The 20,496-nt window shown below is 46.9% G+C and overlaps 1 protein-coding gene across 1 annotated transcript; it reads right to left on the bottom strand.

The window, feature by feature from the left end:
- Positions 1 to 271: 271 nt before the first annotated feature.
- LOC142457181 (AP-2 complex subunit beta-like) lies at positions 272 to 10,804 on the bottom strand. The gene is given in 6 exon segments (XM_075558535.1): positions 272 to 909; positions 912 to 1,184; positions 3,702 to 3,778; positions 7,962 to 8,140; positions 8,411 to 8,587; positions 10,775 to 10,804. Coding segments are annotated over 6 exon segments (1,374 nt in total).
- Positions 10,805 to 20,496: the final 9,692 nt, after the last annotated feature.

Consider the following 20,496-nt stretch of genomic DNA (forward strand, 5'->3'; position numbering starts at 1 on the left):
GTCTTTGGATCCAGTGGCATTGGAAACATCTCAGTGCTGGGAGGTCTCTGCATGGCTTCTCCAGCACCTAGGGCTGCATCAGGGTGGGTCCATGTGTTGTGGCAGCTGCTTGTCTCCCAGGGTGTGAGCAGAGTCTCCCACCTCCAAGGAGGAAATAGTGGAATTCCCAGAATCCTTAGGGGAAGGCTATGCCCACACAGAAGCCTCATTGGTTATGACCTGATTGACAGGCTGGACTCCACCCCTACATGCTTAATCCTTAAATTGACTGTTATATAACTACCACAACATCCATATTATTTTTCACAACCACCTGCAGAAGTTCCATCTTCATGACTGGGTCTAAGGTGTTGAGAAGAAGGGAGATGTCAATGCTCTGGTTTGGCATCAGTGGTGTATAGATGGTCAGAGGTGTGCTGGGCATGGCACCAAAGTTATTCTTGTTTAACTGGATGGCAAAGTCTGTCATGTGCTGCAAACCTGTGTGGGTGAAGTTCATTTCCATATAGATGTCGCCTTGATGGTAAGTGAATGTTCCTGAAATCTCCAAGCCTTTAAACTTTGCTGCAGTCACATATTCTCCTGTTTCTGTGGAAAATTCAAAAAGGTCATTCAGCAGTAGTAGGTGGTCAGCAGTAGTAGGTGGAAGAGCAAATTTTGCAGGCACTGAAGATGGGATGCAGGACTGCCCAGCCAGACTATCTAGTTCCCCTGCCAAGAGATCCACTGCTCCCATTTGCATGGAAGACACCTGTGGCTCATTGACTGGGAGACTAAGATCAAGATTCAAAAGATCTCCTTGAGGAATCAAAAGGTTGCCTGAGTAAAGAAGCTGAGGTTGTTCCAAGTTGGTTGCAGTGATCGTGCCAACAGGGTTGTCACCAGAATCAGTGCTTCCATATTGAATGGGTGTTTGTTATGGATCCTAAGACTTCCTTCTACAAACGCATTGGGAAGCTGATGGTACACAGAGGCTACAGAGTCAGTGTGACAGATTAGTTCATCTAACAAGGTTGGCTCAATAAGGTCTGTTTCCTTGGAGATCAGTGGTTTCTCAGACAAGACTACTTCTTTGGCAGTGACGGAATCTGTTGACAGAAGGTACCAGTGAATGTAGCCCCAGTTGCAAAGTTCAGGGTTACCAGAGTCCTCAGTTGCCGAACTTTCTAGAATTCGTTGATTCCCTTTTCATGCACAGAAAACATCGTTCTAATACTATTTTCTCTTTTTACATGTCCAACACACACCAAACATACATCTTACCTAAACAAATCCACAGGTGTAGTGAAGTAAAAATCTATACATCTATGGAATTGTATGTTCTTGTCCCCTGAAAATGTATCACGATGCTTTTCTCACATTAATAAATGGTCCATGAGATATTAATTTTAAAACTTTACTCTTTCCTGTAATTACAAGGCATTTGAATTACCAATGATATTGGAGGTTTTCAGAATTATAGGGAGAAAAAATCAGAAGCAAAGTTCCAAGTCACATCATATCACTTGGAGACTGGGAGACTGGTGACAAGAAGCAGAAAGTTAGTGGAAGTAGCACTGTGCCATGGATCAGAAATACCCACTGAACTCAGAGACGTGGTGACATGATGATTCGGGGTGGTAGTAACATAATCTGTTGTCAATTTGAGAGAATTAAGAGTGAGGGAGTGGAGTTTAGCCTGTCAAGCATGATGCAGTTTGATGACCACATTTTGGAGGCAGGAAACAGGCCACTCCCAGAGAGACATTCTTGTTGACAAGCCACATGGAGACTGACTGATGGAAGTCAAAGCCTCAGAGGTGAAGGAACCACGTGGAGAACCCTGCCAGCACTGAGATGCCTCCTCCACCACTGGATCCACAAGACTTTCCCCCCACCAGCCTGTGGTCTTCCTACATTCAGCATCATTGCATGTGTTGTGTGAGTCTGAAGAGAAATTTATAGACTGGTACTGGACATATGGGCTAATATCAGACACACGGATTTGGACTGGACTGGGCTGCTTTCTTAATGTAAAATTGCTCTTGTACATAAAGCTCTTTCTGATACACATATAAGTGTCTCTGGATTTGTTTCTCTAGTCCACCTGGACTAACACATTTTGGTACAAAATGAGAAAGAATTAGGAAATTAGCTCTACTACTGTCTGCAACTCAATGGGACAGTTGGAACAAATTAAATCCATGTTGATAGAGGGAAGTGGAAGACTGTCGGCTGTTGATCAACTCTGTAAATGTACCATATTTAATTGAGATTTAGTTTGTTAAAAGGCATTTCCCATTGCCTCATTTGCATGTGAAAGTTGGACACTGAATAAGGAAGACCGAAAGAGAACCACTGCGTTTGAATTGTGGTGCTGGAGAAGGTCATGAAAATACCCTGGCCTAACAGTACAAACCAGTGTGTGTTGGAAGGAGTGAGGCCAGAGTGCTTCTGTGAGGCAAGGATGGCAAGACTTTGTCTTGCACACTCTGGACAGATTGTCAGGAGATAATTCCTGGAGAAGGGCATCGGGCTTGGTAAAGTGCGGGGGCAGCAAAAAAGAGGAAGGCCTCAGAGAGATGTATTGATACGGTGGCTGCAACGATGAGCTTAGACATAGGAACAATTGTGAGGTTGGCGCAGGACAATGTAATGTTTCATTCTGTTGTGCATAGGGTTGCTATGGGCTGGAACCATCTTGATGGCACCTAACAATAAGGATAAACCAGCTCTACAGTAAATTCATTAGTAAATTCTATTGTAAATTGACACCTGTTAATTCTTGAAGATCTGGGCCTGTGAGAAAGTCTGTTCTAGGGGCTCTCCCTTACCCCACCCCTGCCAGTAGCATACTCTGGGGTGCTGTAGGAGTGGGGCCCCACCAGAATCATGCTTCTTGGGGGACCCCTGGCACCCCCCCCCCACTGGGAGCATGCTTGGGGGCGGCTGTAGAAGTTGGACACCACCAGAAGTATGATTCTGGGGTCTCCCTCTAGCACCTCCTGAAAAAAGCATGCTCAGCAGGGTGGGGTAGGAGTGGAACCCCACCAGAAACAAGCTCTGGGGAGCTCCCCCTGGCACCCCCATCAAAAGCAGTCTGTAGGGAGGTGTAGGAGTGGTATCCTGACAGAAGCATGTTTCTGAAGGGATACCCCCCTTCTCCCCCTCCCATCCCACCCCCACCCCACCAAGCAGGCTCTGGGGGTATGTAGGAGTGGCACCCAGGCAGAAGCGTGCTTCTGAGAGGGGCTCCTCCTGCCGCCAACGCCTACCAGAAGCAGGCTCTGGGGTGGTGGCAGGGGTACACCACCAAAGCATGCTTCTGGGGGGCTCTCCCTGGCAGCCCCTCATGGGAGATGTGTCTCTGGTGGGCCATGTGGGAATGGGAACCCATCAGAAGCCTGCTTTTGTGGAGCTTCCCCTGGCACCTCCCCCAGAAACATAGTTGGGGCAGGTATAAGAGTCGGTCCCAGTCAGAAGCAGGCTCTGAAGAAGGTATAAATGGAACCGCACCAGGAGAATGCTTCTGAGGGCTCTCGTTGCCCCACACACACCAGAAACATCCTCTAGGGGGATTGTAGGAGTGGAATCCTGCCAGAAGCATGTATCTGGGGGGCTCCCCCCAGCACCCACCGCCAGAAGCAGGATCTGGAGAAGGGATGTTGGGGTGGGACCCTGCTAAAAGCCTGCTACTGAGGAGCCCCCCTAGGACCCCTCACCAGAAGCATGTTCTGGGGAGGGGGTGTAGGAGTAGGACCCCATCAGGATGCTTTTGTGGGGCTCCCCCTGAATCTGCCTGCAGAAGCATCCTACAGAGAGGGTTGTAGCAGTGGGACCCCAAGAGAAGCATGCTTCTGGAGAAACCCCCCTTGCATGCTTGGGGGGCTCCTTGAATCTCTCTCTTAAAGTATTCTCCCCCTTGCACTCCACCAGAAGCATTATGTGGGGGGGCTGAAAGAGTGGGGCCCTGCCAGAAGCATGCTTCTGGAGCTCCCCCTGACCCCCCCTACAAGAATTATGCTGTGGGGTGGGGGAGGGGTATAGGAGTGGGATCCCACTAGAACCATTCCTCTAGGGGGCTCACCCTAGCACCCCTCCTCAGCAGCAGCCTCCCTCCGGGGTTGTATAGGATGGGACCTGAGCCTGCTACAGAGGAGCACTCCCTGGAACCTCCCTCCCCTCCAGAAGCAGGCTTTGGGAAGGGGCGTGGGTGTAGGTGTGGGACTTTACCAGAAGCATACTTCTTGGGGATCCCCCTGCACTCCACACCAGAAGTAAACTCTTGGGGGGGGGAGTGGGAACCTGCCAGAAACGTGCTACCTAGCAGGCTCGGTTTGGGTATAGGAGAGGGACTCCACTAGAAGCATGCTCTGGGGGGGGGGTGTAGGTGTGAGACCCCTCCAGAAGCATACTTCTGGTGGGCTCCTCCTGGCACGCCCTGCAAAAAAGTAGGCCCCACTCCCACACTCCAGACGGAGGCATGCTTTTTGCTGGAGCTGGTGGGGAGCAACCCTACAGGAAACAAAGATTTCTCCCGAGTTGCCTCCCCCAAATATATGCCAAACTTAGGTGCTTGCTACGTATGGTAAATGACTACACTTGGAGGCCAAGGAAAGTAGTAGGTCAGGGGTTATTCTCCCTGGGGGTTATCAGCCATCCAGAGCAAGCAGACAACACTGTTTATCCCACAATAAGTAGGGCGGAGAGAAGTTCATCGGTGGGGCTTCAAGCTGAGTGCCCTGTTCCTTGGGAAGGTCTGAGACTAGGACCAGCAATGGCCCTAACAGGGCCTTCCCTGAGCCACGGGGAGGTGAGTGCCCAGAGTAAAGGGCTCAGCACAAGGGCAGACTGGCCAGGATAAGCCGTGGACTCAGCCTGCGGAAGGGACCGGTGGATACCTTCTTAGCTGGAGCTTGGAACACTCACGGCTGGCAAAGTTGAGTTCAATGGCTCCGGTGAGGCACCCTCTCCTGGGGCCACACCCAATTCAGATAACTCTCTCCTGCCCTCTCCTCTTCCATCTCCATGTGGACCACCAAGTGGGGCTGAAGTGAGCATACTACCATGAAATATGTCTGACTCCTTCACTTTACTCTCTCTTCTATCTCTCATGACCTCAATGACTTTACTACAGTAATGTTTACTTATTATCTCTGTACAATTGGGCCTACCAGACCTGCGATGATTCGTTAGGGGCTGGCTATCCTGACACAACTTCGAAGCATGCTTCTGGCAGAGTCCCACTCCTAGACCCACACCCAAACCCACCCCACAGAGGCATGGCTTTCGACAGGATGCCAGGGGGAGTCTCCCAGAAGCATACTGCTGGTGTACACTCCTACACCCCCACACCAGATGCAAACTTCCGGAGTGGGGACTGCCAGGGGGAGCCCCTCAGAAGCATGCTCCTGGTGGGATCCCATTCCTATACCACCACCACCCCAGATGCATGTATCTGGAGGGGTGCTAGCAGGGGAAGCCCCCAGCAGCCTGTTTCTGGCGGGGTCTCACTCTTACACCCACCCCAGAGGCATGCTTCTGGTGGAGGCTGCCAGGGTAGCTCCACATAAGCTTTCTTTTGGCAGGGTCCCAGTCCTATACCCCCCTCCTCAAAAGAATGCTTCTGGTGGGGTCCCAACTCCTATATCGCCCCCAGTGGCTTGCTTCGGGATTGTGGGGCCTCCCAGAGGAGCCCTCCACTAGCAATCTTCTGGCAGGGTCCCTCTCTTCCATGTCCCCTAGCCATGCTTTTGGCAGGTGGTTGCCTGGGAGACACCCTCAAAAGCATGCTTCGCACGGTGCCCTACTCCTTCACCCCCGAGAGGCATGATTCTAGTGAAAGCTGCAAATGGGAGGCCCCCAGAGCATGCTCCTTGCGGGTCCCATTCCTACACCAACAGTGGGAGCCATCAGAAATAGACTTCTGGTGGGGTCCCACTCTTGCACTATTCCCCAGAGGTATGCTTCAAGAGGCTTCTGACAGGGTCCCAGTCTACAAAATCCCAGAGGATGCTTTGGCAGGAGGCAGCTAGGAGGAGCTCCCCAGAAACAGGCTCTTGGCAGGATCCCACTCTTATATGCCCCCAGAAGCATGTTTGGGGAGGGACCAGGGGGAGCTTCCCAGAAGCATGCTTCTGGCTGCAGTCTGACACTAGCCCCTCTCCCCTCTAGGCATGCTCTGGCAAGGGTATTCCAGAGGGTGTGTCCAAGAAGCATGATTTTGCATGCTCCCACTCCTACCTACCCCCACCCAGTGGCATGCTTCTGCTATAACCAACCCAAAAAGCAAGCTTCTGTTGGGGGGCTGCCAGTGGGTGTTCCCAAGATGCATGCTTCTAGCCCTCAAGCCCACCCAACTAGACTTCAAGGCTTCCAACTGGCTCTCAGGCCTCAAACTAATCCTCAAAGCCCCAAACTAGCCCTGAAACCCTCAAGCTAGCCCACAAGCCCTTGAGTGGCTGGTAGACCAGAACCACTGGCCTTCCTGGTCATCAGGGTGTAGCCATTGCCCCACCAAGTTGCCTTCCTTCGTCATTAGGGAGATGTTTGTAAATCACACACATAGGGTGGCTACAATAAAAAGACAATGGAAGTGTTTGAGAGGAAGTGGAGAAATTGGCACCCTTATTCAGTGCAGATGGAAATACAAGATGCTGCAGCCACTTTGGAAAACAACTTGGCAGTTCCTCAAATAGCTAAGTATACTGCTAACATATAGCCAAGCAAGTCCACTCCAAGGTATACAAAGGGGTTAAAAAAACTCAAAGGAAAAAACCCATTATTCATTATTTTTTAATTCCATTGATTCATTTTTTGAAGTCCCCTCTTATAATCAAAACTAAAACCCTGATAGCAACCCTATATGCAACTGGTGAATGGAAAAACAAACTAGTATATCCATACAATGGAATGTTATTCAGCAATGAAAATGATTTATGCTACAACTTGGATGAACCTTGAAATTATTATCCTCAGTGAGATTAAATCATTAAGTAGAAGATAACAGTCACAAAAGTCACCCCATCTGATTCCATTTAAGTGTAATGCCCAGAATAGGGAATTCTAAAAAGAGAGTAAATGAGGGGCTGGCAGACACTGGGGGAGGGGAGATGAAGCATGATCACTTGCTAATGAATATAGCTTTCCTCTGGATTGATGAAAATGATCTAAATTGATAGTGGTGATGCACAACTTTGTAAATATAGTGAAAACCCATTTAATTGTACAGTGCAGTTAGGTGAGTGTGATGTGTGACATCTTACTAAACTTGTTTTTTTAAAACCGAAGAAAAAGCAGTAAACACAGAAAGTAGGAACAATGTTATTACATTGTGGGGATTGCAATTAATGCCACGAATCACAGAGTTTATGAGCTGTTGAACAAAAAAATCACTTTGCTCTGTAAACTTTCACCCAAATCACAAAAAGCTTTTTAAAAACAAGAAAATTCACACAAAGAATACAAGTGGAATGTGAATAGTTATACTCAACACTCATCTACCTTGATGTAATTTATTGGATAAAATGTAACCTACCTAATAAAAATTCCACGAAAAAGGTAAATTGTTTCTTGTCTAGCCGACAAAAGGCTATTAACTCTGTAAGAGGATGAACTGGTCGGGAACTTGGCTGAAACCTGAGTCTCGGTTATCTGTCAGCAGCTCTGAAACCTAATCCCTAAAAAATAAAAACTAAGTGAGTAAGGGCGAGTAACACTATTTGTGGTTGTCTCAGACACACTTTTGGAACATTCAAATACACAGATCATTTGAGTCCTAACGCGGCAGTACTTTTTAAGTTCTCATCTTCCCACTTAGCCTTCAACGCCAACACTGAAGCCAAGTACTAACTTTTCCCGACCCAACCACAGCCAAAGGGTTAAGAATCCGTCTCCTCCTCCAAGCCAAACGGTACAACCAGGTTGACAACCAACGCAATTAGGAGTTCCGAGTGAGACACACCCCCAACTGTCGCTTATACCTGGTATGCCACACAATGACGCCGGGGCTCCAGAAGAGGTGGGCGGGAATGCGGGAATGCGGGAATGCGGGAATGCGGGCCTGGGCCATGGAACAAAGGGTCTGGTAGCGGCCTCGGTGCAGGAAGGAGGTTAAGGAGAGTGAGAGGAGACTGAGCCGGCCAGAGGTGCCCCGGGCGCCCTGTGGGCCGAGAGCCAGGGAAAGGGCCCCCGGGTCGGCGACGCCAGGCGGCGCTCACAAAACACCGTTAGAAGCGGACCAGCTGCGGCTTTCCGAGGTGAAAACCAGAATGGACCGAATCACCTTCGCGGGGCGTGCCTCTCTCGAAACCAGCATCTGGCCGACAGTAGCTCCAACCTCCCCCACGGGAACTCCCGCCCACCGGGAACTCCCGCCCACCGGGAACTCCCGCCCACCGGGAGCTCCCGCCCACCGGGAGCTCCCGCCCACCGGGAGCTCCCGCCCACCGGGAGCTCCCGCCCACAGGGAGCTCCCGCCCATAGGGAGCTTCCGGTTGGTGCGCGGCAGCAAGTGGGCCCCGGAAACCCGGCTCCGGCGTCTGGGGTCCGGGCCGCCCGAGAGTCCGGCCTCGCCGCGGTGCGGGGAAGGCTCCCAGTGGGCGATGCGCTTAACCAGGGAGGAAGACGTAGCGATTCAGGGCCCGACTAGGACTCGACCCAGCTCCGAACCCTTCCCGGACCGACCGTTTGCCTCGGAATCCCGAGCACCTTAAGAAGCCGGACACGTCAGAAAAGCAGTCGTTAGCAAGCCTAGGGTTGTATGGAGATGCCAGCTAATTTGTCTGCCCTCTGTGTGGGAGCATCTGATTGTTCTGACTGTTCACTTGTCACCCCTCGTGTTGCAGTGAATTATATGGAGCACCTCCGCGAACAAATGGCCTGATATTTCTCTTTAGAAAATAATAAAGAACGATGGAAGTAAGGGGTCGGTCTTAATGGAATTTTATTAAGGGGTGTGCGCGATCCCAAATTGGTAACGTTTTTTAATTTCTTTTAATGACCTAATGTTGGGTGATAGCAGCGAAATGAGCATGTCCACACAAATAGCCTGAAAAGGAGAATCGCCTATTGAGTTTTGCTCGACGATAAGTATGTACTGTTAAGGACAGAACAAGGAAATTCCTGCATTTGGTGCCTTTTCCAAATAATTGCTTTCCGAGCAGAAAAGGGGGCTAAAACCACAAGAGCAGGGACTCTGAGGTAAGGGGCTGTACCAACTTGGAGCCTCCGGAGTAGGGGTGGCAAATGACTTAGATACCCTTAGATTCACTAGTATTGTAAAAGGCGCATATCCTCTAGCACCATGGCAGTTCAGAGCCCAACCAATTCAAGACAGGAGAGGGGTATAGCAGTTACATATTCTAGTGTCAACTTGAGACTATTAAGAGTGGAGGGGTGGAGTTTAGCCTGTCAATCGGGTCACAGCTTGATGACCTCATTTGGAGGCACTATGGAGACAAAAAGCTTATCAGATGGTAGATGCACTCTCCCCTTGACATCCCTGATGACAAGCCACATGGAGCTATGCTGATGGATCCACAGCCCTGGAGCTAGAGGAGCCACATGGAGACTCACACCAACACTGAGATGCTTCCACCACCATTGAATCCACAAGACTTTCCACCCACTAGCCTGCGATCTTGCTGCACTCAGCATCATTGCATGTGTTGTGTGAGTTTGAAGAGGAATGTATAGACTGGAATCAGACATATGGACTAATATCAGACTTGTGGACTTGATCTGGACGGGCCTGGAATGTTTTCTTAATATACAATTACTCTTTAATATAAAACTCTCTCTTACACACATATGAGTCTCCCTGGATTTGTTTCTCTCACTAGTCTACCCAGAGTAACACAAGGGACAAGGGATGTCACTCAAACTGGGCGGGGGTAGGAGGCTGGGGGAACATTCCTATTCCCAGAAAAACCCTGACTTTCTCCCCTAAGCATATATTTCACATCAAGATATAAAAGCCCTTGCTTTGTATCATAACTGAGTCTTCTCCATTCTGTGGAGAACACCTATCGTTCCTTCTTTAGAATGTACTTTAACTTGTAAGTAAGTGCTTGATGAGTGAGTTTGTGTGGTATTTGATGCCATGGCCAACTCTGATTCCTCCCAGAAAGGGGAGTGGCAAGCCAGGTAAGTCCATCATGGACAGCATCTTTGGTATCAAATTAGACTGCTCGATAAATCTCCCTCCCTACAATTGTGACATACCACAGTCCTATAGGAGTGAAACTAGGAGGAGTCAAGAATTGAGTCCTCCTGTCTCTGGTCAAGACTGTGAAGAACCATGGGAATAACACAAGATCATGCTGAGGTTGATCTGGGCTGCTATGACTCCCAAAAGACAGCTGGAGACACCTGTTCAAGAAAAAAGAAGCCACTCTCAGAAAGCTAAGCCTTCTAGTGTTTTTGTAGAATAAATGCATTCCTTGGGCAGGGATTGTTTTTGCAGTTCCACTTTGCCTAATCCTGGCTGTGACCAGAATTTCTTCATGATGTTTGCTTCCTGTAAGACAGGGGTTCTTATCACAAGCCTCCTTATAAGTTAAAATGAATATTTATTTGGAGTTGTAACTGGTGGCTGCAACTGGTCTTCACTGGAGCAGTGAGAGAGAATAATTATCTCCCCCTCACTAGGACTGTGATTTCGGGTCAAAATCTTGGTGACTGAAAGCTATGCCATCAATCCCCCAAGGAGAGGCTCTCAGCCTCTTCCACCTTTATCCCCACTCGCAAGTCTCTGTAATCCCAAGATTCCTAGGGCAGATCTGTGTCTCAGCACCCAGCAGTAGTAGGAATACAGAACCTCCATTTGGACCCCAAGTAATTTTGCTATACAACAAGTCCACAAGTGGTACTGTTCTTAAATGCCCTCAGCTATTCGAGGACTGGGGGGACAGATCACACCACGTGGCAATCATCCACCCAGGGCTCCTCAAACTTTTTTAACGGGGCCAGTTCACTGTCACTCAGACTGTTGGAGGGCTGGACTATAGTTTTAAAAAAAACTATGTACAAATTCCTATGCACACTGCAGGTGTCAGCTGCTAAGCAGGACAGGCAGCGGTGACAAAAAACACCCAGCAGGCCAGATAAATGTCCTCGGTGGGCCGCCTGTGGCCCATGGGCTGTAGTTTGAGGGCCCCGATCCACACTTTACTATTAACAGTTCCCTGAGGAATTCGTTTGGCAATATACCACATTCACAACCCAAACTCCACAGAACTGCACCATTGGACCCTTCTCTTTAATAAATAGCACCATAAGGACGATGAATGTATATTATTACACTGTCACCCCTTGTGCTTTATCCCCTTTACAACACCTCCAGAGCAGTTCCTGAACTCCAACCAGGTGACGTTCTAGTGTGGAATCAAAATGTAACTCAAGTGGATGGGCCAAGCATAGCCAGGCCCCTTGCATACATTTGTGGAAAAATAACATTTGGGACTAAAACCTGCCATCTGGCTGGGCCTTTACATGTAATTGTTATTCTTCCCAGATGTTTGCATATCACTGCTTTGATGGGCATTGAGCAATACACAAAAATTTAAAATCCGGACTTTAGACCCTTATATCCAGTCTATGTGGGCAGACCAGGCCAGTGGGACCCTCACCAATACTTCCAAAGATGTCAAGGCCAAGGAGGGGATAGCAGCAAGCTGGGGACCAATATAGGTAGGGCCTGAGATATACAGGGGTCCAAGTAACCTGCAAAAATGGGCAGGGCAGATTAACTCTGCCATTATAAACACCCCTCCCTACACATGGTTTGCATGTGGATGGATCAGTGCTTCCAGTGGTGGGGATTCACTTGGTTAGCCCAATATTCAGTCAAGGGAATGTATTCTCTGGGCTGAGGGACTTCCCCCACAAGTTCTGTGTTCGTCTGGGTTGACTAGAGAAACAAATCCAGAGACACTCATATGTATATAGGAAAGAGCTTTATATACAAGAGCAATTGAATATTGAGAAAACAGACCAGCCCAATCAAGATCAAGTTCCTAAGTCTGATATTACCCCATATGTCAATACTAATAGTAGTCCATCAATTCCTCTTTAGATTCCTGAAGCCATGCAATGATGCTGAATGCAGGAAGGTCACAGGCCAGTAGGTGGATAGCTTTGTGGACCCAGTGATGGTGGAAGCATCCGCGCTGGCAGGGGGCTCCATGTGGCTGCTCCAGCTCAAGGTGCTAGCATAGTTCCATGTGTCTTGCCAGCTGCAATGCCTCCCAGGGAGTGAACAGAGAAAGTGTGTGTCTCCTCCTACAAGGAGGAGTAGCAGAGCTCCCAGAATCCTCAGGAGAAGGCCATGCCCACACAGAGCCTCATTGGCTATGACCTGATTGACAGGCTATACTCCACCCCTTCACTCTTAATCCTTTCAAATTGACAAACACTCATATAACTACCACAGGTTCTATTCATATATCCCAAGATTCCAGTCCTTTCTACCTCCACTCATTCCTCTGTTTCATCCCATGCTACATCCCCGAGAAACTACCTTACCTTACCTCCAAGGAGAGGACGAGGAATAGCTATGGAAGGAGTCACAACTGTAATTTCAGCCCCGGGCTTAGCTGGAAGAGTGGCCTACAAGGCAAACATTATCCAAACCACCTCCTGCATGTGGACAAGACCTGCGAGCCGTCAAATGTCCGTGGACTCTTGGGCTCATCAGACACTAGACTGACAAACCCCCCCGAGGCTGCCTATTAACCACGGTGGAGTCTGTGCTCTTGCCAATGCCGCAGGTTGCTTTCACAGAGGTCAGCCGGTAGTGTTGAGAGCAAGCAACCTATTTCACCAGGCCAAGTGGTGGAGAGAAAACCAGACAGAGTTCACTGAAGATATCTGGAGAAATAGAAAGAGCTTTCTTCCATCTGTAATGTGGTTCCTCTTCTGGGATGTCTTGATATGATCATATTTTGTTTACAGTTTGGACCATATACCATCTGTTAATTTATTAAAGGAATGTGTTTCCTCTTGCTTTCAAGCCATCTATACCCAGGTTCTTTGAGACCCAGATGGACACGCCCTCACAGGGATTGAGTGACTCATTCAAGAGAAATGGATCCATTGTCCAAAAGGACATTTAAAGATGGGTCCTGAAGTATAATGCTGTCTGTGATATTCCTGATTCCAGCAGTATCACCAGAGTAAACAGGTTTCAGTGGAGCTTCCAGGCTAAGAAGCCTACGAAGAAGGAATCAGCTGTCCACTTCAGAGGAATCGGTCACTGCACACCTGTGAACAGCATTGAAAAATTGTCAGACACCCAAGGCCAAATGGATAGAAGCAAAACTTTGTCAGAAACAGTGCTGGAGGACAGAACTTAGGTCAGAAAGCCCTCAGAATATGACCGTCGATGAGCTGCCTGCTCAAAGGAGGGTCAACCAGAATGACATGAATGGAGTAAAGTCTGTGAGAATAAAACCACTGGGGCCTTCGTTTATTGATGGGGCACAACTCAAAATGAGAAGAAACAGCTGTAAAAATCTAATAATTGGAACTTGGAATATAAGCAATCTGAATCTAGGAAAATTGGAAGTCATCAAAGTGAAATGGAACATGAATATGGATTTCCTAGGTGTTAGGGAGCTGCCATGGGCTGGTATTGGCCATTTTTAATCAGAAAATCATATGGTTTACTACGCCGGGAATGACATGGTCAAGAGGAATGGTGTTGGGTCCATCACCAAAAAGGGCATTTCAAGATCTATCTTGAAGTACAATGCTGTCTGTGATAGGATTACATCTGTCCCCACTTCAAGGAAATCCAATCAATATGACTATTATTCAAATGTATGCACCAACCAGCAAAGCTAGTGATGAAAAAAATTGAAGAATTCTGCCATAGTTTTAGTCTGAAATTGATCAAACATGCAATCAAGATGTATTGATAATTACTGGCAATTGGAATGCAAACGTTGGAAACACAGGAAGGAACAGCAGTTGTAAAATAAGGTCTTGGCGATAGAAATAAAGCTGGAGATCTCATGACAGACATTGCAAGACCAGTGACTTATTCGTCACAAATCCCTTTTTCAACAACTATCTACATGGACTTCTTCATATAGAATACACAGAAATCAAATTAACTATATCTGTGACAGGATGTGATGGAGAAGCTCTGTATGAGCAGGTAAAACCAGGCCAAGGGATGACTGTGTGTGGTAGTTACATAATCTTGTGTCAACTTGAGGATATTAAGAGTGAAGGGGTGTAGTCTAGCCTGTCAATTAGCCTGATGATGCTTCCTTGTGGGTGTGGCCTTCTTATGAGGATTCTGGGAACTTCCTCTCTTTCTCCTGGGAGGCCGGCCACATTCTCTCTCTGCTTCACCTTCCTGTTGAAGAGCCAGCACTGAGACACTTTCACTGTCATTGGACCCACAAGACTTTTCACCCACCGGCCTATGATCTTCCTGCATTTGGCATCATTTCATCATGTACTGTGTGAGTCTGAAGAGGAATATATGGACTAGTATCAGACATATGGGCTAATATCAGACTTATGAACTTGATCAGGACTGGGCTGGGATGTTTTCTCAATATCCAATTGCTTTTTCCTATAAAACTCTCTTTTATACACATATGAGTACATCTGGATTTATTTCTCTAGTCAATCCGGTCTAACACATTGTGGAACACACCATCCATTGCTTATATGGGAAGTTCAGGATAAAACTAAAGACTGGAGCAAGTCCACCAGAGTCTAAATAAGATCTTGAGTCTATCTCATCTGAATTTTGAGAACATCTAAAAAACATTGACCACTAATGACAGAAGATCTGATGAGCTGTGGAAGCAAAACAAGAATATTTAGTGACCATTAAAAAGACAGGAAAGAGATAAAAGCTCAAACTGATGTCAGACAAAACTCTGAAACTTGAATTTAACGGTAGAGTAGCTCAATCAAATGGAAGAAACCGTGAAGTAAAGAGCTGGATGGGAAATTTCAAAGGGCAGCTTGAGAAGACAGTCAAATATTATCATGAAATGGACAAACCAAAAAGGAAGAACACGTGCATATCTTAAACTAAAAGAACTCAAGGGAGAAAAAAAAATCAAGTCTTGAGTTGCAATACTGAAAGATTCCATGGTAAAAGATGAGGCAGGAAGCATCAAAATAAGATGGAAAGCATATTCAAAATCATTGTACCAAAAAGAACTAGTTAACAATCCACCATTTCAAGAGCAAGAACCAATGGGGCTGAAGGAAGAAGTTCAAGCTGCACTGAAAGCATTAACCGAAAATAAGGCTCCAAAAATGGATGGAACGCTCGTTGAAATGTTTCAACAAGCTGACAAAACACGGAAAACACTTACTGGTCTATGCCAGGAAATTTGGATGACAGCTACTTGGTCAACTCATTGGAAGAGGTACGTATTCGCACTCATTCCAATGTAAGGTGACTGAACAGAATGCTCACATTATAGAACAATATTACTGATATCACATGTAAGTAAAATTATTTTGAAGATCATTCAACAATTGTTGCAGCAGTCCATTGATAAGGAGCTACTAGTTCAGGCTGGATTCAGAAGAGATCTTGAAACAAGGGGTATATCATTGGGACATATCAGGGGATATGGCAAATGGATCTTGGCTGAAAGCAGAGAAAACCGAAAAGATGTTTACTTGTGTTTTATTGACTGTGCCAAGGCATTCAACTGTGTGGATCATAACAAACTATGGATAGTCTTGAAATAAATGGGAATTCCAGAACATTTCATTTTGCTTATGGAAAATTTATACATGGATTGAGAGGCAGTTGTGTGACTAGAACAAGGGAATACTGTATGGTTTAAAATCGGGAAAGGTGTGCTTCAGGGTTGTATCCTCTCTCCATGCTGATTCAATCTGTATGCTGAGCAAATAATCAGAGAAGGTGGATCATGAAGAAGGATGTGGCATTAGGATTAGGAAAGGCTCACTAACAACCTGAGATATGCAGATGGCACACACTGGCTTGCTGAAATGAGGAGGACTGGAAGCACTTGCTGGTGAAGATCAAAGGCTACAGTTCTCAGTGTGGATTACAACTCAATGTAAAGAAAACCAAAATCTCCACAACTGGACCTGTAGGTAACAGCGTGACAAATGAAGGAAAAATGTCAGTTATCGGGGATTTTGTCTTGCTTGGACACACAATCAATACATATGGAAGCAGCAGTCAAGAGATCCAACGACACATTGCATTAGGTAAATTGGCTGCACAAGACCTCTTTCAAGTATTGAAAAGCAAGGATGTTACTTTTTTAAAATTTTTAATTTAAGGATGTTACTTTGAGGACTAAAGTGTTCCTTATCCAAGCCAGGGTGTTTTCAATTGCCTCATACACACTTAATGCAAGTTGTACATTGAATAAGGAAGACCAAAGAAGAATTGATGCATTTGATTTATGGTGCTGGTGAAGAATATTGAAGGTACCATGGACTAGCAGGTGCATAAGCAAATGTGGTGAAGGAAGCTGATGGTGCCCAGCTATCAAAAGATATAGCATCTGGGGTCTTAAAGGCTTGAAGGTAAACAAGCGACCATCTAGCTCAGGTATGGATCAGATATCAGGCATCAAAGAACAAAACATCATATCATTGTGAATGAGGCAGAGTGCAGATTGGGACCCAAGACCCATCTGTAGGCAACTGGACATCCCCTTACAGAAGGGTCTCAGGGAGGAAATGAGCTAGTCAGGGTGCAGTGTAGCAATGATGAAACATACATCTTTCCTCTAGTTCTTTAATGATTACACACACACACACACACACACTATCATGATCCCAATTCTACCTTACAAATCCAGCTATTCACTGGTACAGATAAGAACTGGAAACACATGGAATGCAGAACAGATAATCCCTTCAGGACCAGTGGTGAAAGTGGCGATACCAGGAAGGTGGAGGGAGGATGGGGTGGAAAGGGAGAACTGATTACAAGGATCTACATATAACTTCCTCCCTGGGGGATGGACAACAGAAAAGTGGGTGAAGGGAGATGTCAGAGGATGTAAGACATGACAAAATAATAATAATTTACAAGTTATCAAGGGTTCATGAGGGAGGAGGGAGTGGGAAGGGAGTGGGGAGGAAGGAGCTGATACCAAGGGCTCAAGTAGAAAACAAATGTTTTTAGAATAAGGATGGCTAGAGATGTATAAATGTGCTTGACACAATGGATGGATGGATGGATGGATGGATTGTGATGAGTTGTACAAGCCCCCGATAAAATGATTTTTAATTAATTTAAAAAATTAAAACAAAATAAAACGTACCACAGACTGCCAAAAGAACCAACAAATGTGTCTTGGATGAAGTCAGAATCCTCCTTAGAGGCAAGGATGGTGAGACTTAGGTTCATATACTCTGGACATGTCAGGGGAGGGCAGTCTCTGGAGAAGGGCATCATGCTTGGTAAAGCCAAGGGACAGCAAAAAGGAGGAAGGCTCTGGCCAAGATGGGCTGACCCAGTGGCTGCAACAATGGTCTCAGAGAACAGTTGTGAGGCTGGCCCAGGACTGAGCAGTGTGTCCCGTTGTTGTTCATAGAGCCGCTGTGGGTTGGAACGCACTGGACGCTGCGGCAGAGGCTAGGACAGGATAAGTGGCCAAAGGCTCTAGACACGTGAAGCTGAGAGGCTCTGACGTGGCATTAAGACATGTCTGCTACAAAGGCATAGGATAGATTTTCTTTCAAAACGAGGCTTACTCCCTTTGCATTTATTGATGCAATATGATGGGTGGGTGTAGTCCTCACTCTGGCATCTTGTTTTATGTTATGCTTTCTCTATTGAGTGCCTCCTTTGTTTTGTGGCTCCCTGCTCTCTGGTGCGTGTGTATGTAAGCATGTATCTATATTTTCCTTCCGGCTATTTCCCCACAAGTGAGCATGCGATTTCTCCTGGAACCACCAGGCTTTGTCAGGACAAGATGTGTCAGATATGGTAAGATGTGATCTCATGCATAAAGCCTACGACTCCACACACCAATGCACTCCCTCTTTGTTTCACTGCTACGCACACGTGCACAGCTTTAGTGAGACAATTCCTGAGAGAGCTTCGATTTGATCAGGGTCATTGAGAGCCAAAAGCTGCATGAAGAATTTCTCATGTCTGAGGCCAGGAGGAGTGTTCTGCATACCAGCTCCATGGCCCCCGTGGTCTCAAGCCTGGCTCCTTTCCACTGCCCACATAGCCCAGTGTAAGGGAGGCACTCGCTCTAGGGCATATTTCCAGCTCTAGCTTCACTCCTTTGGGGCACAGCATCAGATGAGTCAGCACAGAGTGTGGCCAAGTATTCCTGGAATTCTTACCACCGTAGCACAGCTGGCAACAAGCTAACCATGTATGGATATGACACAAAAATGCCCTTATATCCCACTAACCCAAATGAAACCTTCTTGTGTCAGCTGCTGCCGGGTTGGTTTTGATGTGTGTCAGAGAAGAACTAAGCTCCATAGGGGGAATAGATGGCCAGGCCTTTCTTCTGAGGGGCTCTAGATGGAGTGAAACCTCCAACCTTTGGCAGTAAAGACCATTAATCATTTGCACCACCCAGGGACTGCATATGACATGTTCCTCTTCTTAATGTCCCTTCACCCAAATCTCACTCTAATGTCACTTGATGTGTTACACAGGGTTCTCTAGAGAAACAAAACCAGATTGCTAGTAATTTTATATATATTTATAAAGATAGATAGATAACACAAGAAATGAACAGTGAAATTATAAAGCAGTACAAATGGCTCAGTGCAACTCACTCCCGTGAGAGAGTTGTGAGACACTGGCAGTCCTTCAAGTCTTGAGGGCCACCAGTTCGTCCTCTGTAGCGAGAGCTGGGCTATATATCCCCAGGCAACAAACAGCAAGGCAGGTCCCCAACTGTCACTAACCGTCAGTCCTCAGCTCCAGAGATGTGCATTCCAATCATGTGGTCTTAAAGGGACCTCAATTTAAAGCGACACAGTCCACCGGCTAATCATCCCACAGGTAGTGTAGCCTGTAAATTGAGACACAGAACAAGCACAGCTGGTCAGATGATCAAAGAGCAAGAGACAATAAAAGCGAGACTCACCAAGCCATTTATCTCTCTGCCCTTCAATTAATCTCACTTGTGTTTATCGGCCAGGCTGGCACAATAAACTAACTATCTCGCTTGACATGAAGCAAAGGAGACCTCTTGGCAAAGAAAAGAGAGTGGTCTCAACTTCAGCAAAACTACTTACCATTGAAAATGTCACAAAGCATACATACTCGTGTGAACACACTGTCAGTTCCCCCATGGCACAGAGGGGTCCAAAGCTTACGTTTTTGTAGCCGAAATTCCATTTGTGCCAACAATAATTTCAAAAACAAAAATAAGTTGCTGTTGTTTTATTATTGGGGGCTCATGCAATGCTTATAACAATCCATACATCCATCCTTTGTGTCAAGCACATTTGTATACCTGTTGCCATCTTCATTCTCAAAACATTTGCTTTCTTAAAAATAAGTCTCAAGGGAAATGTGATGACTCCATATTCAGAACAAGAGGACTCCGTTGTTGAATATGAATGCCGAATGCTACTCTCAGGACATACCTGCATGCTGTGTTTCCAGACAGATGTTACACCTCAGGGCGTTTGGCTTAAAGTTAAATTGTGCCATTGAGCCGATTCCAGTGTAGAGTGGCCCTACAGGACAGAGTGGAACTGCCCCCAGAGGGTTTCCAAGGCTGCCACTTACCAGGAACAGATTGTCCCATCTTCCCTCACAGAGCAGCTGGGGGGTTTGAACCACTGACCTTTCAGTTAGTCATCAAGCGCTTAGTCATGGCTCTGCCAGGTGTCCTACGAGAACATAAACTGCAAAGTTAAATGCAAAAAAAATCTAACAAAGTTCTATTTTAAATGCTTCCTGGTTCATTTAGATTTCTCTGCCTTGGTGGTGCCTGGTCCACCTAGTGAGCTGACGCAGCAAAGTTGCAGAACCTGCGACCCAGAGGAGATTGGTCTTCCCAAGTGTAGTGCTTTCCAGCATTGGTGGCGAGTTGGTCTGCAAACAAGGTCACCCCTTCAAATCCACCCAGCTCTCTGCAGGAGTGAGATGAGGCTTTCTACTCCTGTAAAGTTACCTTCTCAGAAGCGCATCCTTTGCTATGGAGTCACCGTGGGTCAGAATGAACTCGGTGGCAGTGAGTTTTTGGTTTGTCCTACAGAACTTCCTGCAGTGATGGGCAGCTTCTGAATCTGCACTGTCCAATACGGTAACGACTGGCTGTTTGTTGGTACGTACTGAGCCTTCCAAACGTGGCCAGTAAGACTGAAGGATGGAATTTAAGTCTTCTTTCAGTTTAATTAAACAGTCTTAACTGGCTGCTTAAATTTGGAGCCACGGTGTAGGGGAAGATGACACAGAAGGAAGGTAGGAGGAGGGCAAGATAGCCAGGGAATCAGCCTGGGAGTGTTTGGGGGCAGGAGGGCCCAGGAAGGACTAGCTGTGCCCTGAGGGCTCCTGCAGGA

The sequence above is a fragment of the Tenrec ecaudatus genome, chromosome 9, assembly GCF_050624435.1.
Source record: "Tenrec ecaudatus isolate mTenEca1 chromosome 9, mTenEca1.hap1, whole genome shotgun sequence".
In the NCBI taxonomy this organism is placed as follows: Eukaryota; Metazoa; Chordata; class Mammalia; order Afrosoricida; family Tenrecidae; genus Tenrec; species Tenrec ecaudatus.